The 17,978-nt window shown below is 52.0% G+C and overlaps 1 protein-coding gene and 1 pseudogene across 2 annotated transcripts, besides 9 other annotated features; both read right to left on the bottom strand.

Annotated features, from left to right (window-relative positions):
- Positions 1-12: 12 nt before the first annotated feature.
- LPMP_33snoRNA7 lies at positions 13-119 on the bottom strand (annotated as a pseudogene). Its single transcript has one exon. The product of its transcript is annotated as a C/D snoRNA (small nucleolar RNA).
- A 4,008-nt stretch (positions 120-4,127) lies between these two features.
- Positions 4,128-4,289: a repeat region.
- Positions 4,290-4,362: a repeat region.
- Positions 4,363-4,562: a repeat region.
- Positions 4,563-4,950: 388 nt separating this feature from the next.
- Positions 4,951-5,096: a repeat region.
- A 328-nt stretch (positions 5,097-5,424) lies between these two features.
- Positions 5,425-5,739: a repeat region.
- A 749-nt stretch (positions 5,740-6,488) lies between these two features.
- Positions 6,489-6,765: a repeat region.
- A 57-nt stretch (positions 6,766-6,822) lies between these two features.
- Positions 6,823-6,964: a repeat region.
- Positions 6,965-7,043: 79 nt separating this feature from the next.
- Positions 7,044-7,169: a repeat region.
- Positions 7,170-8,849: 1,680 nt separating this feature from the next.
- Positions 8,850-8,998: a repeat region.
- A 7,909-nt stretch (positions 8,999-16,907) lies between these two features.
- Positions 16,908-17,588, bottom strand: LPMP_331530 (hypothetical protein; the record flags this gene model as incomplete). The annotated part of the gene is made up of 1 exon (XM_010703943.1): positions 16,908-17,588. The coding sequence occupies one exon, from the start codon at positions 17,586-17,588 to the stop codon at positions 16,908-16,910; it is 681 nt and encodes a 226-aa protein (XP_010702245.1).
- Positions 17,589-17,978: the final 390 nt, after the last annotated feature.

Raw genomic sequence — 17,978 nt, 5'->3', positions numbered from 1 at the left:
GGGGCAGCAGCGCCGTCAGAGAAACGACAGTTCTACAGTGTAGTGTATCCATGTGTGCAGCATGCGCCACCCCACGCATGGGGGGCTCAGTGGCAGCGAAGAAGAGTTGCATCATGTGTGCTGCGGTGCCCACGAGGGGGCTGGGCGGAGGCAGGGGTGACTCTGGGGGTGGCGCTTTATGCCTAGGGTGGGTCCTGATTTGCAGTACCTGCCAAGCTTTTCTTATCGTTCTCAGCGTCGGGAGAAAGGCAAGCGTGTCGGTTGCTGGTTGCGTATTGCTACGTTGAGCAGCAAGGTGGTGTCAATGCCACGAGGGGAGCGTTTTCACTGCTGTGAAGTTGTTTGATACTGATGCGGTTGGGGTGGGTGGGTATTTCTTGGTGTTGAAGCTTTCCAGAGTGCACCTCTTGTGTTTCTTCTCTGCCCAGTAGTGGCAAAAACAAAGTAGCAAACAAAGAAGGCAAATATTGGCCGGGCAGGTATGGGATTTCTTTGGCGATTGATGCGGGGGTGGTGGGGGGAGGAGAGGTGTGAATGCTCAATATGGTGCCGGTCGGAAAGCCGTGTTGTTGAATCTTTTTAAGTCCGAGGTTTGAAGTTGTGCCTGTGGCGATGCTACCGGTTTCTCGCTTTCCCTTGTTTAGTATGTCCTTTTGGCGGCGGTTGTAAGCGTAGGGGTACTCCGTGACCCGAGTCCTTGTTGGACTTTGTCTCGCGCAGGCGTCTGGAGTTCTCTGTTAACTCTTCTTGCTTTTCGTCTGCATGTTGGTCGACGTTGCTGTCAATCATCACGTTGGCTTAATGGACGACTTGATTGGAGGCGTGCGGTTGTGTTGGCCATGTTGGCCGCAGCGATATGCTTACTGCTTGGAGTGTGCACAGCTTCGGCGTAACCGCTACCTTCGAAGAGTCCCTTCACTGTCGTCCGGCAGTCGGAGGGGTAAGTGGGTCCACCTGCGCCACCTTTAGTGCTGCCTGTACCCGATAAGCACGATGCCCCTTGACCTGTCATCGGGGTAGCTCTGTAAGGGGCTTGGGAGAGGGCGCAGGGGGTGCCGAGAGCCATTGCGCGCGGCTGCCAAACATCGGCTTGTCTCGCTCGGGAATTGCCATGAAGGCATTCCGGCTGTGCAGCGCAGCGTGCTGCTCCGGCGGCTCGTATCGAAGCAGAACCAGCAGTTGATCGCACCCTGCATTCCTGCGTTCAGTATGCAGGGGCTACGCCGCGATCAGCGATGGGGTGAGAGAAGACAGTGCGGTTCTTCACCACTGCCTTCGAGCCTGCTTCCATTCGTTGCGATGTTGCCGTCTTCGCTCTGTCGTGACCTCGAGACCTTCGTTTTGCCTTCCTCCACATCTACTGATTTGACGTCAGCCCCCACCTGTTTGACGAGCGAAGATGACGCATTTGCCTTCATCGCGGAGAGGGAGGCGAAGGTGATGCTCACCACTGTCTTGGGTCTCGCGTTACTGCCAATACGATACCGCGTCTCCGTCGAGTAGCGTTGGCACTCATCTGCTGGTAGTGCGCTCGTTTTGTTCGCTCAAATCCGAGCCCATTTTTTTTTTGGGCGTCTTAGCGGATGCTGGTAACGCCTGAGGAGGAGGGTATGGGGAGGGGGTGGGTGAGACGTCTAACGAAGCACTGGAAGAGTCAAGACCGAGAGGGGAAGGTACAGGGATGAGGAGAGAGTGGTGTGGATAGTTTAGGTCACATGGTAGTGGTGTTCATAGACATCGTCTCGGGGCAACATTGCAGAAGAGGGGCAGCAGGCGCAGCTCAACTGATTGAACTCGTTATGCGTAGGCGGGGGGTCAATGGTAGGGCCTGATCTGGTTGTTTCTGAAGCTTTCGAACGAGAGAGCAAAGGATTAACCCCTCTATACGCTCGTGTCTCGGCACGGCAAAGCTGAGCTCAGTCGTGCTTTACAAACCAACATGCATCGTGCAGACACACATACATGGATACGGGTTGAAGGTAGAAATGTGGTCAAGGTAGCGAGTTATCGACGAAAGAACAAACAAACAACAACAAAAAGAAAGGCAACACACTACAGGCACTTCTGCAGACACGCCGACGACATGAAGTGCGCGTAGAAGAAAAAACAAAACAAAACGAAACAGAGACAGGGAGAGGCTAAGTCAAAAGGGGGCATTCCTCTTTAATACGAGGAGCACCCCGACAGTCATACCGAGAACAGAGCCAAATGGCACCCATGCAGATGCACAGAAAAGAAGCACAGCGGTTGTGAGTGAGCGAGAGACTTCGAGAGGGAGGCGGAGGGAGAAATGACGGCAAGAAAAAAAAGAAAAGCAATGAAACAAAGTAAAAAGAAAGTACATTGCTGATATGAGTGCCTTCCTTAACTCCTCTCGTTTGGTGTTATGGTAAAAAGAAAAGGGACGAAAGAGGGTTGTTTTCTCTCTCGATTCCGTGCGCTGCAGATTACGAGATACACAGCACAGCGCAGTAATGCACACGAGCATAAACGAAAGCAAAAAAATGAATTTTTCTTTTGCTCATCTGCGCTCACGTACGCGAGAAGAGAACACAGAGAGAAAGAGAGACACTCCTCTACTACATTGGTACGTACAGCGCCGCACATCTCCAGATCGTGCAAATCATGATGCATTGCAAGAGAGAGACTGCACTCGACGGGCCAAGAGACATTCTACAAAAAGGAAGTGTTAGAGGGCACATATGCTTATATATGAAGCCACCTCCAGTCTCATTGGCCGGCACAGTGTGAGCGTACTATCGCACGTGTCGGTTCATCGATGAAATACTCCAGTAGGTGCATTTTGCCAAGTAGACTTACAGAGGGAAGGGGAAGCGAAGCAACACACCTAGGGTGCGGATACAGCACACCAACGCTGCATGCATGTGAGTGTGTGTCTCCGTGGGTGTGGGCGCAAGCAACAGAGGCGAAAACCGAAGCAGAAAATGAAGGTAATCTGTGGAAATCACACAAAGTCCTTCCTTATACTGTTTCAGCCTCCCTTTTATCGTCGGTATTAGTGTTTATCTCTCTTTCTCTCTTGCAACTTGCTCCAGCCTCGCTTATCCATTCCAATCCTTTCGTGTTTCCCTTTCAATCTCTCTCACAGTCGCCTACCCAGAGACGCGTGTTGAGCGATTTTTCTACAACAACATCCTACACTTTGATCTCACATCACTTGGGAGATGGTGAGTGGGTGCCTGCCGCAAACAAACAAAAAGGAACAACAACAAAAAACACACACACACACACAGTCTTCCGTGGTCGCCAAAGAGGGGAGAGGTGGGAGGCGATAAAAGGCGCCAAAGCGAAACGCGGTACGCCAGCAGAGCGAATACGAAGAAAAAAACGCGCCATCAGAGCTTCGGTGGAAAGAGCGCACCAGGAGGAACGCGGTTCAGCAGCCATACGTGATTCAGATCGTGGGACGATGCGAAGGTAGCCAGGAATGACGAAACATTCCAAAAAAAAAAAACGAAAAGAAAAGGCAACAAAAGCCCAAGAAGAGAGTCTCGGTAGCCGCTGTTCCTCCCTCCTCTTTATCAGCCGGAGCGCAGCCACCAACCACGGTTGTGCAGGGAAACATAGCGTGCAAATTAACAGCAGTGTAAGGGGTTGGAGAGGAGGTGCAGGAATACATACAAGCACAAAGCAAAGTACAACAACACAACCATACTCACACGCATAATAATAATAACAATAATAATAAAAAATACACCTGATGCCCCCCCCCCAACAAGACGTTCTACAGCGCTGATCAACGCTCGCGAGTGTCATGACCAAGGGGTAGAGCGATGAGGGGAAATCAAAAGAGCAAACATGCTACCAGCACCTCTACTTTGTACTACCCACGGTAGAGCATGTCAGTGCATTTCTCGATGTGTGCCTTGTATGCGTCCGTATCGGTGTTCTTGAAAAGCCAAGTAGGGAAACGGATCGGAAGAGAATCCTTTTCAACGTGTTGCTCGACCACGCACCAGTCCACAAACAGGTGCATGCAGCCCACCGCTCAATCGGGTCACGCGTTCAAGCGGCCCATCTCGTCCCTCCTTCAGCTGCGCGATCGGCGCCGGGGGCGGTGGCGGTGGCGGCCGTCGTGCAGGTAATAGAGGATGCCGGCCGGGCGTCTGAGGCCGCCGCTTTTGCCGGCTTGTCGACCCTGCCCTCGTGTTCCAATCCGCGGCGACCAAAAAGACACACGGACATGAGAGGCGCACGCGGCGGGCTCAGCAGCGCCAGAATTGGTGCCCCAATGCATCGCAGTATGCGGCCTTCCATCGCTGTAGGGGCCGTGATGAGCGCCATGGGGAGGGAGAGCGAGTCCGTAGCAACAGCCACGCTTGCCTTTCTGTGCCGTAGGTGATGGAGCTGAACTCGCGACTGGTCCAGCCGCGCTTCTTCACGCTCAGCGCGATAGCTGCAAGCAGGCGGGGCCGCAGTCTCTTGTCGCCGTATCTCTGGGTGTTTTATGGCCCTGAGGCATGGCGGCCGCTCCTTGCCTGATGTCGGTCTGTGCCGCACCACCTGCACACAGTGACTGGGATAATTTCGTAGAAGGAGAGAGTCCGCCTGGAGCCCGCCAGAGAGTGGGTGCGTGGAAATACAGGAGACCGCCGTGCATGAGAGAGGCGCGTGCGGTGCAGCAGCGCTATAACGTCGAGGGGCTGTAGCTCGCCCTCTTTGAGCAGGTCTCTGGTGTCTGCGTATGTTGTCGCACCCGCGGTGACTGGGGCTGTGCTGACGTGAAAGTACTCAAGGGCTTTCCCGCAGTTTGCGCTGGCGCTGCACCACCACGCAATGGCGCCGCCGGGTGCAGCTTTGATTGAATTAGTGCCATGCACAAAGAGCGGAGGGGATCCGTTGACGGACCCCCTACTCCTGCGAACAGAGACTTCCCCCAGCACAGCAGCTCGAGTCGTGGCTTGGGCAGACAAGCTCTGCAACGTGTCGGTCCGGTGCTCCACCCTCCAGAGGGCGGATTGTGGTGTAGCTCACGTGGCGCCCTTGGGTGGGGTGGGTGTAAGGAGTGTGACGCCATCAGCAGAGGCGTGATGCAGCCTGGGTGTGTTGTTGTGCTCCACGCCCAGCGAGTCCACCACAATGAGGGAGCAACGAGGGCCCAGAGCCGAACCCTGTGGGACCCTGAATGCGAACTCGGCTATCTTGGATTTCGTCGTGTGGAGGCGAATACAGGCGCGACGACCGCCCAGCGACATTCATGATCCAGGGAGTGTGGTGCTCCTCTACGCTAGACTTATTCAGAGCCTCAATGATTACTCCGTGATCTACCACACCACACACGCGAGCGGGGTCCACAAACGATGCTACGATCGTCGTACCTGGCTGCAGCGAGCTTCTGTGTAAAGGAGCAGGTCCTGAGGCTTTACGGTGGAGTTGGGAAGGGGGCGGAAGCCAGACAGCTTTGGCGGTAGTTTGCATTCCACATGGTCGCGCAGTCGTCGCGAGACCATTTGTTCGAGTAAGTTGCACAGATTGCTGGTCAGCCCCACAGGGCCGTAGGATGCGGAATAATCATCAGGCCTGTACGGCTTTCGGGGGGGGGGGCGGGGGCGCAGTGAGCCCCTCTCTCCACGTAGAGAGGATGCGACCGGCGGCGACGTGCTGGCTGCAGATGTTCAGCGGCCCTTTTCAGCCGAGCGTCGCTATGACTTTGACATGCTCACAGTGAATTTCGGCGACGCTAGGAGAGGGGGGAGCTGCAGTGGACCGCGGGCGGAGAAGGCATGGGTGGCCTGGATGCGTGCCACGGATTGAGGGTCGCCGTAGTGAGGGCGTTGCAGGACCGTGCCCATCATTCGGGGCGCGCTCTTTCCAGCTCGCTGATGAGCGCCTCCGAGAAAGGGCGGTGCTCAGGCGATGCCCAGGGTAACTACTTGAGAGCTGGCCCCAATCGCGTCAGCGTTGGCGTCCAGGGCGGTCTATAAGCGACTCTACCCCATGGCACAGCCTTCCTGGTGGGCGTTGCTATTGACCAGGAACTTTTACGTTACCCATGAGGGATACCTGGCAGTTGTGTACGTGTGATGGGTGTGGCTGCATGGGCGATTTTGCCTTCCCTTTCCTGGCGCGCTTTTGGCTTGTCGTGTTGGTCGGGGGTCAGCGCCGCACTCTGAGGCTTGCGCGTCTTCGCTTCTGCTTCGCTGTGGGAGGCACTGTCCCTGCGGGCTAATTCGGCAATCAAGGCGCGGCGCAGTGGCCAGCTCGCTTTCTGGAAAGAGCATGGATTGGGCGCCAGTCATCACTGGCGGTTCTCGGCCATACCTTGCCTCCAGGTGGAGAGTGAGCTCGGTTGCGCGGCGGTCACTCAGCGCTAGGCTGACCTCACCGTGGCCCCGCCTGTGCGGTGCCATGTCGGGGTGTCTCTTATTGCTTGCACCCGCCAAGTCGTTGCCACTGAGCCAACCGTGCAGAATGGTCCCAGCCCAGCCGTATTGTCTTTTCGTGTTCCCCATATCGGGTGGGGGAGGGGTGCGAGTCGGTGCCTACTCCAGCAACGTGAGGACTGCGTGCGACGCCGCTTGGTGTCTGGTCGAGAACCTCCCGTGTCACTCAGTCACTCTTCCACACGAAGCCAGACGTGAAGTGTATTCGTTCAGTAGGGCTACCACAGTAAAGCCAGATCGCTGTTTCAGCATCGTCCTCGCGAACGGGAGGGTCCACACCTGTATGCATGTCCTGCTGTGTGGGCACGGTGACATCACCGCCGCGCTTCCTTTCACTTGCTTCTACCGAAGGCTGAAACCCAAGGGGGAAGGGGTGAAATGTGTCTCCGGTACAGTACAAACCGGCATCAGGGATCCAAAGGAGGCCGGAACAGCCAACGCCGTTTGACGTCATCCAGTCCCACTGCAAAGGCACTGTGTACAGCGCCGGCCAAGCCCAGGGTTACGCTCAATATCACCGCAACGGAGAGAAGGTAGAAAAAGCGGTAGGTGCGTGTGCATGGGGGTCATGCCGTCGATGCGATTTGCAATGAGCTGATCTAAACATGATCACCGTGACTGCACATTTCTTCTGCAGAGCGCCAGTCCAGGCCTATCCGCCGACACCAACCACTCCGCACCCAAGGTCCAGGGCAGGGCTGCAGACTCTCAGCCTCTCGACAAAGAGTGAACAATGGACTCTGGATACCACGGTGAGGTGACCGGAAGCATGAGGGGGTGTGTTGGACAAGGCAAGCACATGCAGCGGGAAAAACATTGGCAAGAAGCTCTGCTCATATTTGTGCGTGTGCCTTTTCCTTCAGGCCTTCACGTTTCCCTTATCGGTACCGCCCTTCACTCTTCTGCTTCTCCGGTCTACACCTGTGAGGAATTTGAAGATGCAAGCGGAAACAATGGAGCGCACATCGCCACGCCTACGCACATGTTACAGGCACCCCGAAGTGCGGAAATGCGGGAGAGCTGAGAAGTACAGAGGCGATCGATAGAAAACAATCAAAGACGCAGGAAAGAGAAAGCGGAAGAAGATGATTCAGCACCTGAAGAAGAAGGAGGGCAACCAGAGAAAGAGAAAAGAGAGGCAGAAAGAGGACAGAGGTAACACTCGTAAAGAGTCGAAGACAACAGCAGCCATTAACGGCTACAGCAGCGGAGTCAATAACAAGGAACCAACTAGCCGCAGAGATCGACACACACACACACACAAAACGAAAAGCAATAGAGAATATACAGTGTAGGAACAAGATGAATCGTAAGCTCGAAGTGTTGCATACAGTGTTTCAGGTTCTCGTTTGGTTTTCTTGCCTTTTACTTCTATGCTCTTACAACTCTGCTGGGGGAAAACGGGATGGGAGTTGAGAGAAAGAGAGAGAGAGAGGAGGAAGAGGAGGCCGTGTGCGGCGCTATTTGATGAATGAAGATCCAAGAAGAGCCGCCGATTTTGGTCGCTCCTTTTTTTTTTTTGCGTCCTCAGACCGGTGCCACCTTTTTCCTTGAATGCGCGATATTGCCCTCTCTATCTAATAGCTCGTGCTGCCTCTCACAGCCTCCCCCCCACTCCATCCATGAAAGAACAGGTGCAGAAGAGAAGAACAGAGATGCGGATACCACACCCATGCGCGTGTGCTTACGCACATACGTCCGAAGGTCTATACAAACCAAACACGACAGGAAGAAGAAGAGAAAAGAAGCGGAGAGGGGCCAAAAGTTAAATTAGGGAAGAAATAAGACGAGTACATTTATCAGTGTAAAAGCGGCACCCCCCCTCACACATACACAAGCGTGCAGAACAACAGAGGAAGAGAGGATGACCTCTCCCCCCCAAAAAATACACACCCACACCCACACACACACAAACACTGCTCTCACTCTCACACACTCTCGAGTAACCCCCCTTCCCCCACACAGCCACATATTCAGTGTTACTTTTGTGCTCCTTTTAGCTGTCAAGTCCGTTGATTCGACAGTCACTTAGAAAAGAGAGAGGATATGTATAGAAGTGAACATAATCGCTAGTCGTTAAGCATCACATAATGAACCACAAGCATGAATAGTTTCTTTGTTCGCTGTTGCTGCTGCTCTTGTTTCCGCTTCAGCGAAAAGCAACATAAAGAAGAGAGGCGGAAGGAGATGAACGGAGAAGGAAAAACATGACGTCCGCATGCAAATCCAGACACACCACAATTTCTCTCACTTTTGAAGGAAAAGAAAATGGAGTTTTCCTTTAGGTGTCGCCCTATATAGCACAGTTGGGATTGCAGAAGTAAAGCACAGGCGCATACAGAAGCTGCGAGTGAATGGGAAGAGAGAGAGAGAGAGCCACTTGGAGTTATCCTTTCCTCACTTTCATGCTTTCTTCGTTTCTTTTTTTTTTTCCTTCCCACACGTCACTCTACCACGAACACGTCAGCAGATACACGCATACAACCACAGCTTACCCATGCCCTTATTGCGCGGTGCCTGAATTCAGGTCATCTGGATGGAAACGCCCTACTGGTGAATTGGGGTATGTGTCGAACGAGCTCTTCTCGTCCTTCTTTTCGCCGATAAAAAAGTGCATCACTACTCTTCATTACATGTGTAAGGCGCGTATGTGCGTGTGTGCACCATGTTTTGGCGTTTCTTTGCGGTAGGCCAGAAGGAAAAAGAGAGGGAGAAAAGGGAAGTGAAGACACAATGAAGCGAAAAGGATGATACCTCTTCTTACATGTTTGCATGTATATTCGTATGCGTCGGTGAGGAGACCAGAGAGACGACCGCGCAATACACAGACCCACGCTCACCAATACTCCAGCAGCGAAATCAAAAGCAATTCAAAGACGCCAAGGGTTGCAATGGCCTCTTAAGGGGAGGAAACAACAACAAAAAAACAAGTACGAAAGAAGTGCAGAAGAGATGGCTTGAGTCGGTCGCACACCCAAAGTTGATAAGAGTCGAAAGCAAAAAGGCGAAGCTGGCGGAAGAGCAAGTGCTCACTCACATAACGGCATACACAGAGAGAGAGAGACGTGGGCAAGACAGCTGACATGTACGCAGTAACGATCAATAAAAGTGCAGAGGCAGAAAAGGAAAAGGAAGAAATAGTAATAAGACGAAGAGAAAAAGCGGAAAGCACGAGTATCTTTTTGTCTCTTGCTTTTCTTTTGGTCGATGATGACATATTTCTGCAGTTACACCTCTACACGCAGGGAATAAATGCACGTGTGTAGCACACTGCGTTTCCACAGAGAACCAACTGGCATCGCGTCATGGGCCGTACATTGTCTTACTTGCCTCTTCTCCTGTTTTCGCGGACTTCACTCATTAGGACAGAAGTGGCAGAAAGAATAAAATGAAATAATGAAACAAAGACAGCGACCCAACATCCGCAACATCAACTGGTCACCAGTGTACCTCGCCTCCACTTCACCCCACTCCTCTCAGTATGAACGAGTACAGCGTTTATATGTATGTGTACGTGTGTGTGTGTGTGTGTTTGGGTGCGTCGAACAGACATACATGTAGCGTGCGACAACCTCCTTTGAGGTCGTTGGTGAGGGATGGAAGACGAAGAAAAAGTGCACAAGGAGATCAATGTGCTTTGCCTGTTCTCCTTTTACTTTTGGTTTGGTTTCCGTTGGCTCTCTCTTTGCCTTTCTTTTCTTCCTTCTTTTTCTCACTTCTTTTGTTGTTGTTGTTGTTGCCTCCCCTCTCTTGTCCTCGTCGTTGACGGGCACACCCACGCACGTACACATACGCAAGCGTGTGGACGCGCATTTCCCATAGAAGCGAGAGGGGGGGAGGGGGGAGGGTGGGGGCAATGACCCCCCCTCAAAAAAAAACAAAGGCAGACAGAGGGATGGAGAGAGGCCACCGCGAACTAACAACAACAAAACAATGCACGTCTGAATGATGGTGGTGATGGGGGTGGGGGCTGCCTTCCTAGTATAAGGGAGAGAGGAGGCGCAGCCTTGAAGTACAGGTGGCGAAGGAGGTGAATAAGCGAGGGAAGAGAGGGAGGGAGGAGAGAGTACATCCACAAACACATTGCTCAAAATACCGACGGGCCGCCAGTAAGCAAACGAAAAGCAAGCAACAACAAATAGCATATGTGTAGTGGGGTGAAGATAGATACTGCACAAACAGAGCAAGCACACTGCAAGAAACGGTTGCAATGACGCAGGGTTCCTCAAAGATGGGTTCGGAGGGGAGGGAAACAGCGAAAGAAATGATAGAGAAAGCGAAGGGGGGGGGAGGGGAGGGGAGAACAAAAACAAGAAAACCGACAGATGCAAACACAACAAAGAACGTGAACAGAAAGAGAGTACCGGAAGACCAATGCAAGAGAAAAAAAGAGCCAAAAAACGAGCAAAGATTTGTACCCCCCTCCAAAAAAAAAAAATCAGAAAGAAAAAAACATAAAGGGGGAAATGCAGAAAAATAATAGAGCCAAACAGAAACCATCACACACACACCCACGCAGACACTTGTACGCATTACGGGCGGGTGTCGTTCTTCACACGGAAAACAAAAATGAGAAACCTGCGCGAAAGGAAAAGAAGAGAGACTGGGCGATGTAGAGGACAACACGCAAGCAAAAAAAAACGAAACACATACACCCAGAATCCACAGAGATGCCAGATACAGGAGCCACAGCGGCAAACGAAGATACCATCCGGCAGGAGTCCGAGCCGAGGAGAAGAGTATCAAGGTGAGGGAAGGCAGCAGGGGCTTAGTGGGTACCACAAAGTACATCATGGGGACAGAGAGAAGAGGGAGGGGATACAGGCACTGAAAGTGCCGCCGACGTCGACATTTCTGTGTGTTTCGTTTTACATGCAGCGAGAAGCGCCCCAAATGCCTCTTTTCCATTTTCTCGACTCCGCTCCCTTGTTGTACTGCTCACCTTAACCCACTCCACAAGCCCCCACTCCTTTCCTTTCCCTTCGCCACTCTTTACAGACCACTGAGTGTATGTATGTCTTTCGCTTTTTCCACTTCCAGCGTGGATTGAAAGAGGTTGAGTGCCGCACGCTACCTCAAAGCGCGGCATTTCATCAATAACCAAAAAAAAGAAAAGCAAAGCGAACAGGTGCACACAGTCACAGTCACAAAGAAGCCAACCGCACCCCAGGGAAAGCGATTCCATTTTCTGGTCTTTACTTTGGTTGCTTTCTTCTCGCCCTTCGTGTGTACTTGTACCCTCCGGTGCTGCGCCTGTGTGCAACGCCCTCTCCATTCGTCCTCGTACGTATTGTTTCGCAGTCGATAGGAGGGAGGGAGGGAGAGAGCAAGAGGAGTGCCTCACCATGCGAAGTCCCACCGGAGTGACAGAAGCCTTGACAATACGCGCGTTCCCCGCGTTAAAGGAGAGCGGGAAAAGAGAAAGAGAGGCAGCTCGGCAACGCGGGCGATGATGGCAACATCATCGAGGAAAAAGGCTTAGATGTGGGAGAAGACGAGGAGATAGGTCGAGCCAAGCGCTTGGAGAAAGAAGTGTGAAGGAAACAAGAGGGAAGACGCTAGTGTATGTGTGGGTGTGAGTTTGTCAGAGAGAAGAAGACTCTCATCTGAGCAACAGCGATACCAGCGCTGGCAGAGGAAAAAAAAAGAGGGATAACAAGGAGGGGGATAGGGAAGCAAAGGGGTAGATGCGCCTTGCTCTTTCCTTCTCGTGTACGCCGTGGATATCTTCACGTATACACCACCTACGTGCCTTCTCGCCATAACAAGAGAGCGAGGAAAACAAAACATGGAAGAGACGAGCTACGGCACAAGAAGGGTGAAGTGAGTCGCACACTCAAACGAAAACAAAAACAAAGAAAAGAGGACAAAGTACGCAGTTTGGAGAAAAAAGTGGACAATGAAAGTAAGCCCCCCCCACACACACATTCACACACACATTCCCCGGAGAAAAAAAATACAAACCGGCATTTCCAACAGCTCCCGATGCCATATTATTCCCCTCACTTTTCCATGATGTGTGGGGCTGATAGTGGCGGTAATGGGGGGGGGGGTGGAGGACAACTTAAACAAGATAAGCAACGCAGATTCAAAAGAAATCAAGAGAGGGAAAAGGCCAACTGAGCTGCTAGTGGTGCTTAGAGGATTTGTAATAGTGCTGTTGATTGGAGGTGCAATCCAGGAAAAGGTGGTGGGGAAGCGGTGGTGGCCAGAGGGGGTTAGAAAAAAGCCCCTCCCCATCGCTTTCTCCCAGTCCATACTACTCTTCTTCCTCGCCCCATCTGTTTCACTTCGCCCTCTGTTACTCCTGCTCCACTTCCGAAGCTGCAATTCTTCTTGATTCACTCCTACTGGGAAGAAGTGAGGGTGTGTGCACGACTTCTACACCGCTTTCAGCTCCCCCCCTTTTCCCATACCCTAATCCAGTTTCTGGGAACATTATAGGGCTGATTTCTTTTGCGTGAGCATGATGGCAAGAGGGCGCTGGGAGGTGGCGATAAGCGGGGAGGGGTAGGGGAGAGAGTCCATATGATGTTTTTGGCCGTAAGCAACATCTTCACGAATTTCCCTTCTCTCACGTCATACCTTCTGCTCTTTTCAAGAGTGGAGCAGCAACGACGAAGCATGGAAGCGCTTCCGCCTAACCACCACAGCAGCAGCAACAGCGGTGAGGACTGAAAAGGAGAGGAGGAAAGGAGAGGGGGAGGAGGATGGTTGGAATATGGGTCGGAAAACCACTTGTCAGGCGGTATGCACACACCCACACCCACCCCCCACACAGATACACGAAAAAAGTCTCAGCTTTAAGTGAAGGAGAGACAAAGAAATGGAATCCGAGAGCAAAGCGGGCGGGAGAAACGGCTTAAAATGGCTGAGGGGGGGAGAGGAAGCGAAGCAAAAGAGAACGAAACAACATTCACAGGCGAGAAGAGACACTTGCGAAGAAAGGGAGAGGGAGGGGGAGGGTAATGAGGCGGAAAGCGAAAGAGGAGAGCGAGATGAACACCATCGTATAGATGTAGCTTAGAGAAGAATAAGAGAACACAGCACCAAAATAAACCAGCAAGCGAGACAACACGACAGACGATAAGTCCAACGAGGCCGCGACAACAACGCTGATCACGAGAAGACGAGGTGATCAGCTAAAAGTATATTGCATGCGCCTCGGGAAGAAAAAAGTCAAGACGAGAGACGCTGTGAGAACCATCAACCTCGTGCACTGGAGAGCGAAAGGTGCTGGATATTTTTACACCTTCACCTTTCGTTGTGAGAGGTTGCACTTGCATTCTTCTGCGCGAATGGCGCGCATCTGTGGAAGCGCTTGAAGTGAGCCCTTAAACACTCTACGGATCGCCTGCCCATGTGCGCGCTAGTACGTGTGTTTGTGTGTTTGAGCTCTGCCCCCCTCCCCCTTCTCTCCGGGTACGAGGAGCACGACCTCGAATAAGAACGCTAGAGTAGCAGTGATGTGGAGAAGAAACAGAGACTACACTCGCCGAGACACAGATAGGAGGAGGGGTGGGGGCACGAAAAGAAAAACGAGATTATAGGGAAAAGAGTTACAAGAGAACCACCACAACAGCAATGGCAACCACAAACATGAGGGGCCAAACAGAGTAAAGCAAATAAGAGCACCCAAAGAACCCTAAAAGGGAGGGTAATGGATGAGCAACATCAGAATACCTCAAGACAGTACAGAGAGAGAGAGAGAGACGAGGAGACAAGCAGCATCCGAAAGAGATGAGTGGGTAAAGGCGGCTCGGCAGAGGGAGAAAAGATAAAGCCCGGAAGGGAACACACATACACACACACACACACACAAATAAAAAAGCATGAACGATAGTGATGCGACTATCTGGAGAGGGGTGAGGATGATCGTCTACATCCACATCACGTGCGGACCTAATGTACACACAGGTGCAACATACACACCTAAGAGTACTTTACAGGAGAGGAGAAAGGCAAGTGAACAAGCAACCATCTCAACATGGAAAGTACCACCCCAGAAGAGACGAAAAACAAAAATGAAAAGAAAAACAGAGGCATGCAGATACACGCGCAGACCCCCTCCCACCCCATGCCAGTAGAGGTGGGCTGCATTTTACCATTTCCTGTGTCTTACTTTTTATCGATTAACAACGAAGCGAAGGCCGAAAAAGAAAAGAAGAAAAAAAGCGCAGCTCAAGAGAGAACGAGAAGACGAAAAGAATCAGAGGAGCTGACAAGACAACATATAATAGAGAGAGAGGGAGGGAGAGGGAGAGCACTGAAACACAAAGGGCCCACAACAGCGTAACACATCAATCCGCAACACCGACATTAAAGTTCGTACTGCAATGCGTGTAGCGAAATAAAGAGAAGTGACGCAGTGAAAAACGAAACAAACAAACAAAAAAAAAAACGAGGACGAAGGGGAAAAACTGAAAGACTAAAGAAAAAAAAAACGCGTAGAGGAAGAGAGAAGCGATAGAGCCGATACTCATATGGAGTCATACGCAATGCGCTTCATAAGTTTTCTGTGCATCTCCCCCTCTCTCTCTCTCTTATGAACACCGACAGAGACACACACCCACACGCACATACATATATATGTATATGTGTATATGTATGTGCGTGTGTGTGTGTGTGTGTGTGTGGGTGTGTGTATAGGCATGTATAGATGTATTTCCGCTCTTGCGAAACACAAACGACTCTGGCAACGCAAGCGGCAAATAAGCAGAAGGGCAAAGCGAAAACCAAAGGAAGGAATCGATGAAGAGAGGACGAGTGATTAATGTACCTCCAATTCCAGCGTTTTCCCGCTCTTGCTGTTGCAATTCTGCTGAGCGGGTTTAGTGAGGGGTGAGGACGAGCCTGTGTAAAAGTGCATTGGTATGTGAATTGCGTCGGTGAGTATGACTCTCAGACCACGTTGCCCGAACAGAAGAGCAGAGAGAGAGAGGAGGAGACTAACAGAAAAGAGCTACACCCACCCACACACACACACATGGATACTTCTGCAGGAGATTTTCTTTCTGCTTCTCATCACTTACGATTTGTGTGAAAAGGGAGAGAGAAGAGGGAGAACCAAGCCGCAGAGAAAGACAAGAGAAGGGATATGACGCTGATGGGGGGGGGAGAGAGAAGAGGGGAGCTGCAACCGCAGATCTCATGAGAGGGGGATGAGATGATAGCAAAGCACGACAAAAAGGGAAGTGAATGTCGAGCTTTGATCTGCAGAGAGAGGAGCAGCAGCAACAACAACGAACAAGCGAAGTGAAACTTAATCAGAAAGGAGATCAAAAGAGAAACAGAAGACGACGCGCGGCGACATATCAGCTAACGCTGGTGGTCTTTCCCTTTTTCGCTCTTTTACACCCAGGGGCGCCTACGCATACTGTCAACCGTGTAGAAGGGAGGACAACGAAGCAAAACAGGGGGGGGGAAGAGAGAGGCAAAGGCGCGGAGAACAATGATGGCTGTTGAAGACAACAGCAGCGACAAATCTCCGCCAAACACACAATCGTGCTATAACACCCACACAGAGCGAAACACAAAGAGCGATGCAGGCCACAACGTTAAGACACACAAAACGTGTCAGGGAGTAAGGACTGTGGGAAGGAGAGGGACATGAGAAGCTGGAAAGGCGCTGAGAAGAGAGAGGCGGCAACCAAAAAGGACTGGTGTGCGAAACGAAAAGCCAGAGTGGACATCCTGAGACAGGCGAGACAGCGGCGTAACAGAAAAAAGAAAACGATGACGAGGGCACAGTGGGGGAGGGGCGCGGCGAAGCAACAAGGTAATTCGAGTTGAAGAGGTACACCCACCACGGCACGGATTCCACTCTGCTCCCCTTTCTGTCCCTCCGCTGCATGCATATTCTCGACTCTTTTCGCTTTCATATGCTTTTTTTTTTCCCGTCTGTTTCGCGTTCCATTTTCGTTTCACTCTTCATTCACCCTCTGCACCTTCTGCCTTTCCGGCTGTAAAGGAACACCTCAACCCTCTCCTACGCGTTGAACCATTGAACGCGTGCCCTTCTTTTCGTCTTCGCCGCCGTCGTCGTCGTGCCGTATTGCTCCTCTCTCCCCACCCCCGCAGTAAACGACGCACAAAAAAAAATACGGAACAGGAATGAGGTTGGAGTAGTGAAGTTGGTGGAGAAAGCAAAGGTGAGCCACATGCATGTACCCCTCCATCTCCAAGCTTGAGAGATAGAAGGCACGGGGAGCAGGGTGTGAACCTGTGCGGATGTGCGTGTACCTCACCTGCTCCTGCACGGCTGCCTAGCCGTCTTCGTATCACACGAGCGCGCACGCCTCCCCGTTGCTATGACACTCCTGCACGATGCTCACTCCAGCCTCTCTGGTACTTTTCTCCTCTTCTCGTGCAACCTTCTTGCCCACACTGCACTCACCTTAGGTACGTGCAAGCGAGAAAAGAGCAGTCTGCAGGTCCATGTACAATCAGGCGCACCACACCTCTACCTGTAAGGCGCGTTGTTACCCTTTGCTCGACACATTATTAATGTTTCCCTTTTTTTTCGTCTTCTGTGCCGCCCTCTTTGCTGCGCTTTTGTGCAAACTTGACGGCGTAGGCGACAGAGGGTGTAGGGGTGATGCTAGGAATTGGGTTGGCAGGGTTCTCGGAGTGCAGCTGCAATGCATGGCGGTAGCCGAAGTCGGAGATGATGTCTGTCTTCTGGCAGTAGGAGACCTGCACGGGTTTATCGCGGTTGTCCATGCAGTAGCGGTTGTGCAGAGAGACGATGGCCAAGTCCGCCTCGGCGGTCGTCGGGTATGTCACGAAGGCCGAGCTGCCAACGACGTGTTTGCTGCTCTTCTGCGGAGAGGATGCGTCTTTACTGCTGTTGCGCTTGGTGTCTTTTAGCAGCACAACGTTCACCACTTGGCCATAGTGGGAGAAGAGGTGGTGCACATCCTTCTCCGTCACATCATAGTTTAACTGCCCCACAAACAACACGGCATTGCCCTTATTCTTCTGCCGATGTGGCGGCGCCACCGAGTACATGGGCGTGGTGGCAGGAATGGTCTGAATTATGGACTGCGTCGCCATCATGGGCTGCGTCGTGTACAGAAACTGCTGCTGTAGGACGGGAATCGCATTGACTCGATAAGCACCGTTTACGATGGTAGGCGAGCCGAGCGATTGGCTCATGGGCTGAACAATCGGATGGACATACATTTTCGTGACGTGAATGTGTATGTGTTAGCGCTTAGAGGGCGCAAATGCTTCCTCTTTCTTTTTTATTTCACTTTACGTCCTGATCCGTATAGTGGAGGACAGTTGCTCAGATAAGCTGTCGATAGTGTGTGTGTGTGTGTGTGCCCGAGGCCAGCGAGAGTGGTCGGTATGGGAGAGAGTGGAGAAAGCAAAGGGTGTTGGTGAGGAGGGAGGTTGCGCTCAGTGGGAGGGAGGTGAGTTATAGGTGGAGTGTGCTGGTCTTCGACGGAGAGAGTACGTGAGAGGAAATGGAGAAGGAGCCAAAAAAGCGTGCAGCACTGATGCGCAGGCAATGAGGCGATCCAAAAACAAAAAGACGAAAAAAGGAAAAAAACGACGAATACAATCAGC

The sequence above is a fragment of the Leishmania panamensis genome (genome assembly GCF_000755165.1).
Source record: "Leishmania panamensis strain MHOM/PA/94/PSC-1 chromosome 33 sequence".
Classification (NCBI taxonomy): Eukaryota; Euglenozoa; class Kinetoplastea; order Trypanosomatida; family Trypanosomatidae; genus Leishmania; species Leishmania panamensis.
The sequence above is the reverse complement of the archived record's forward strand: the minus strand, read 5'-3'. Positions and strand labels throughout refer to the sequence as shown.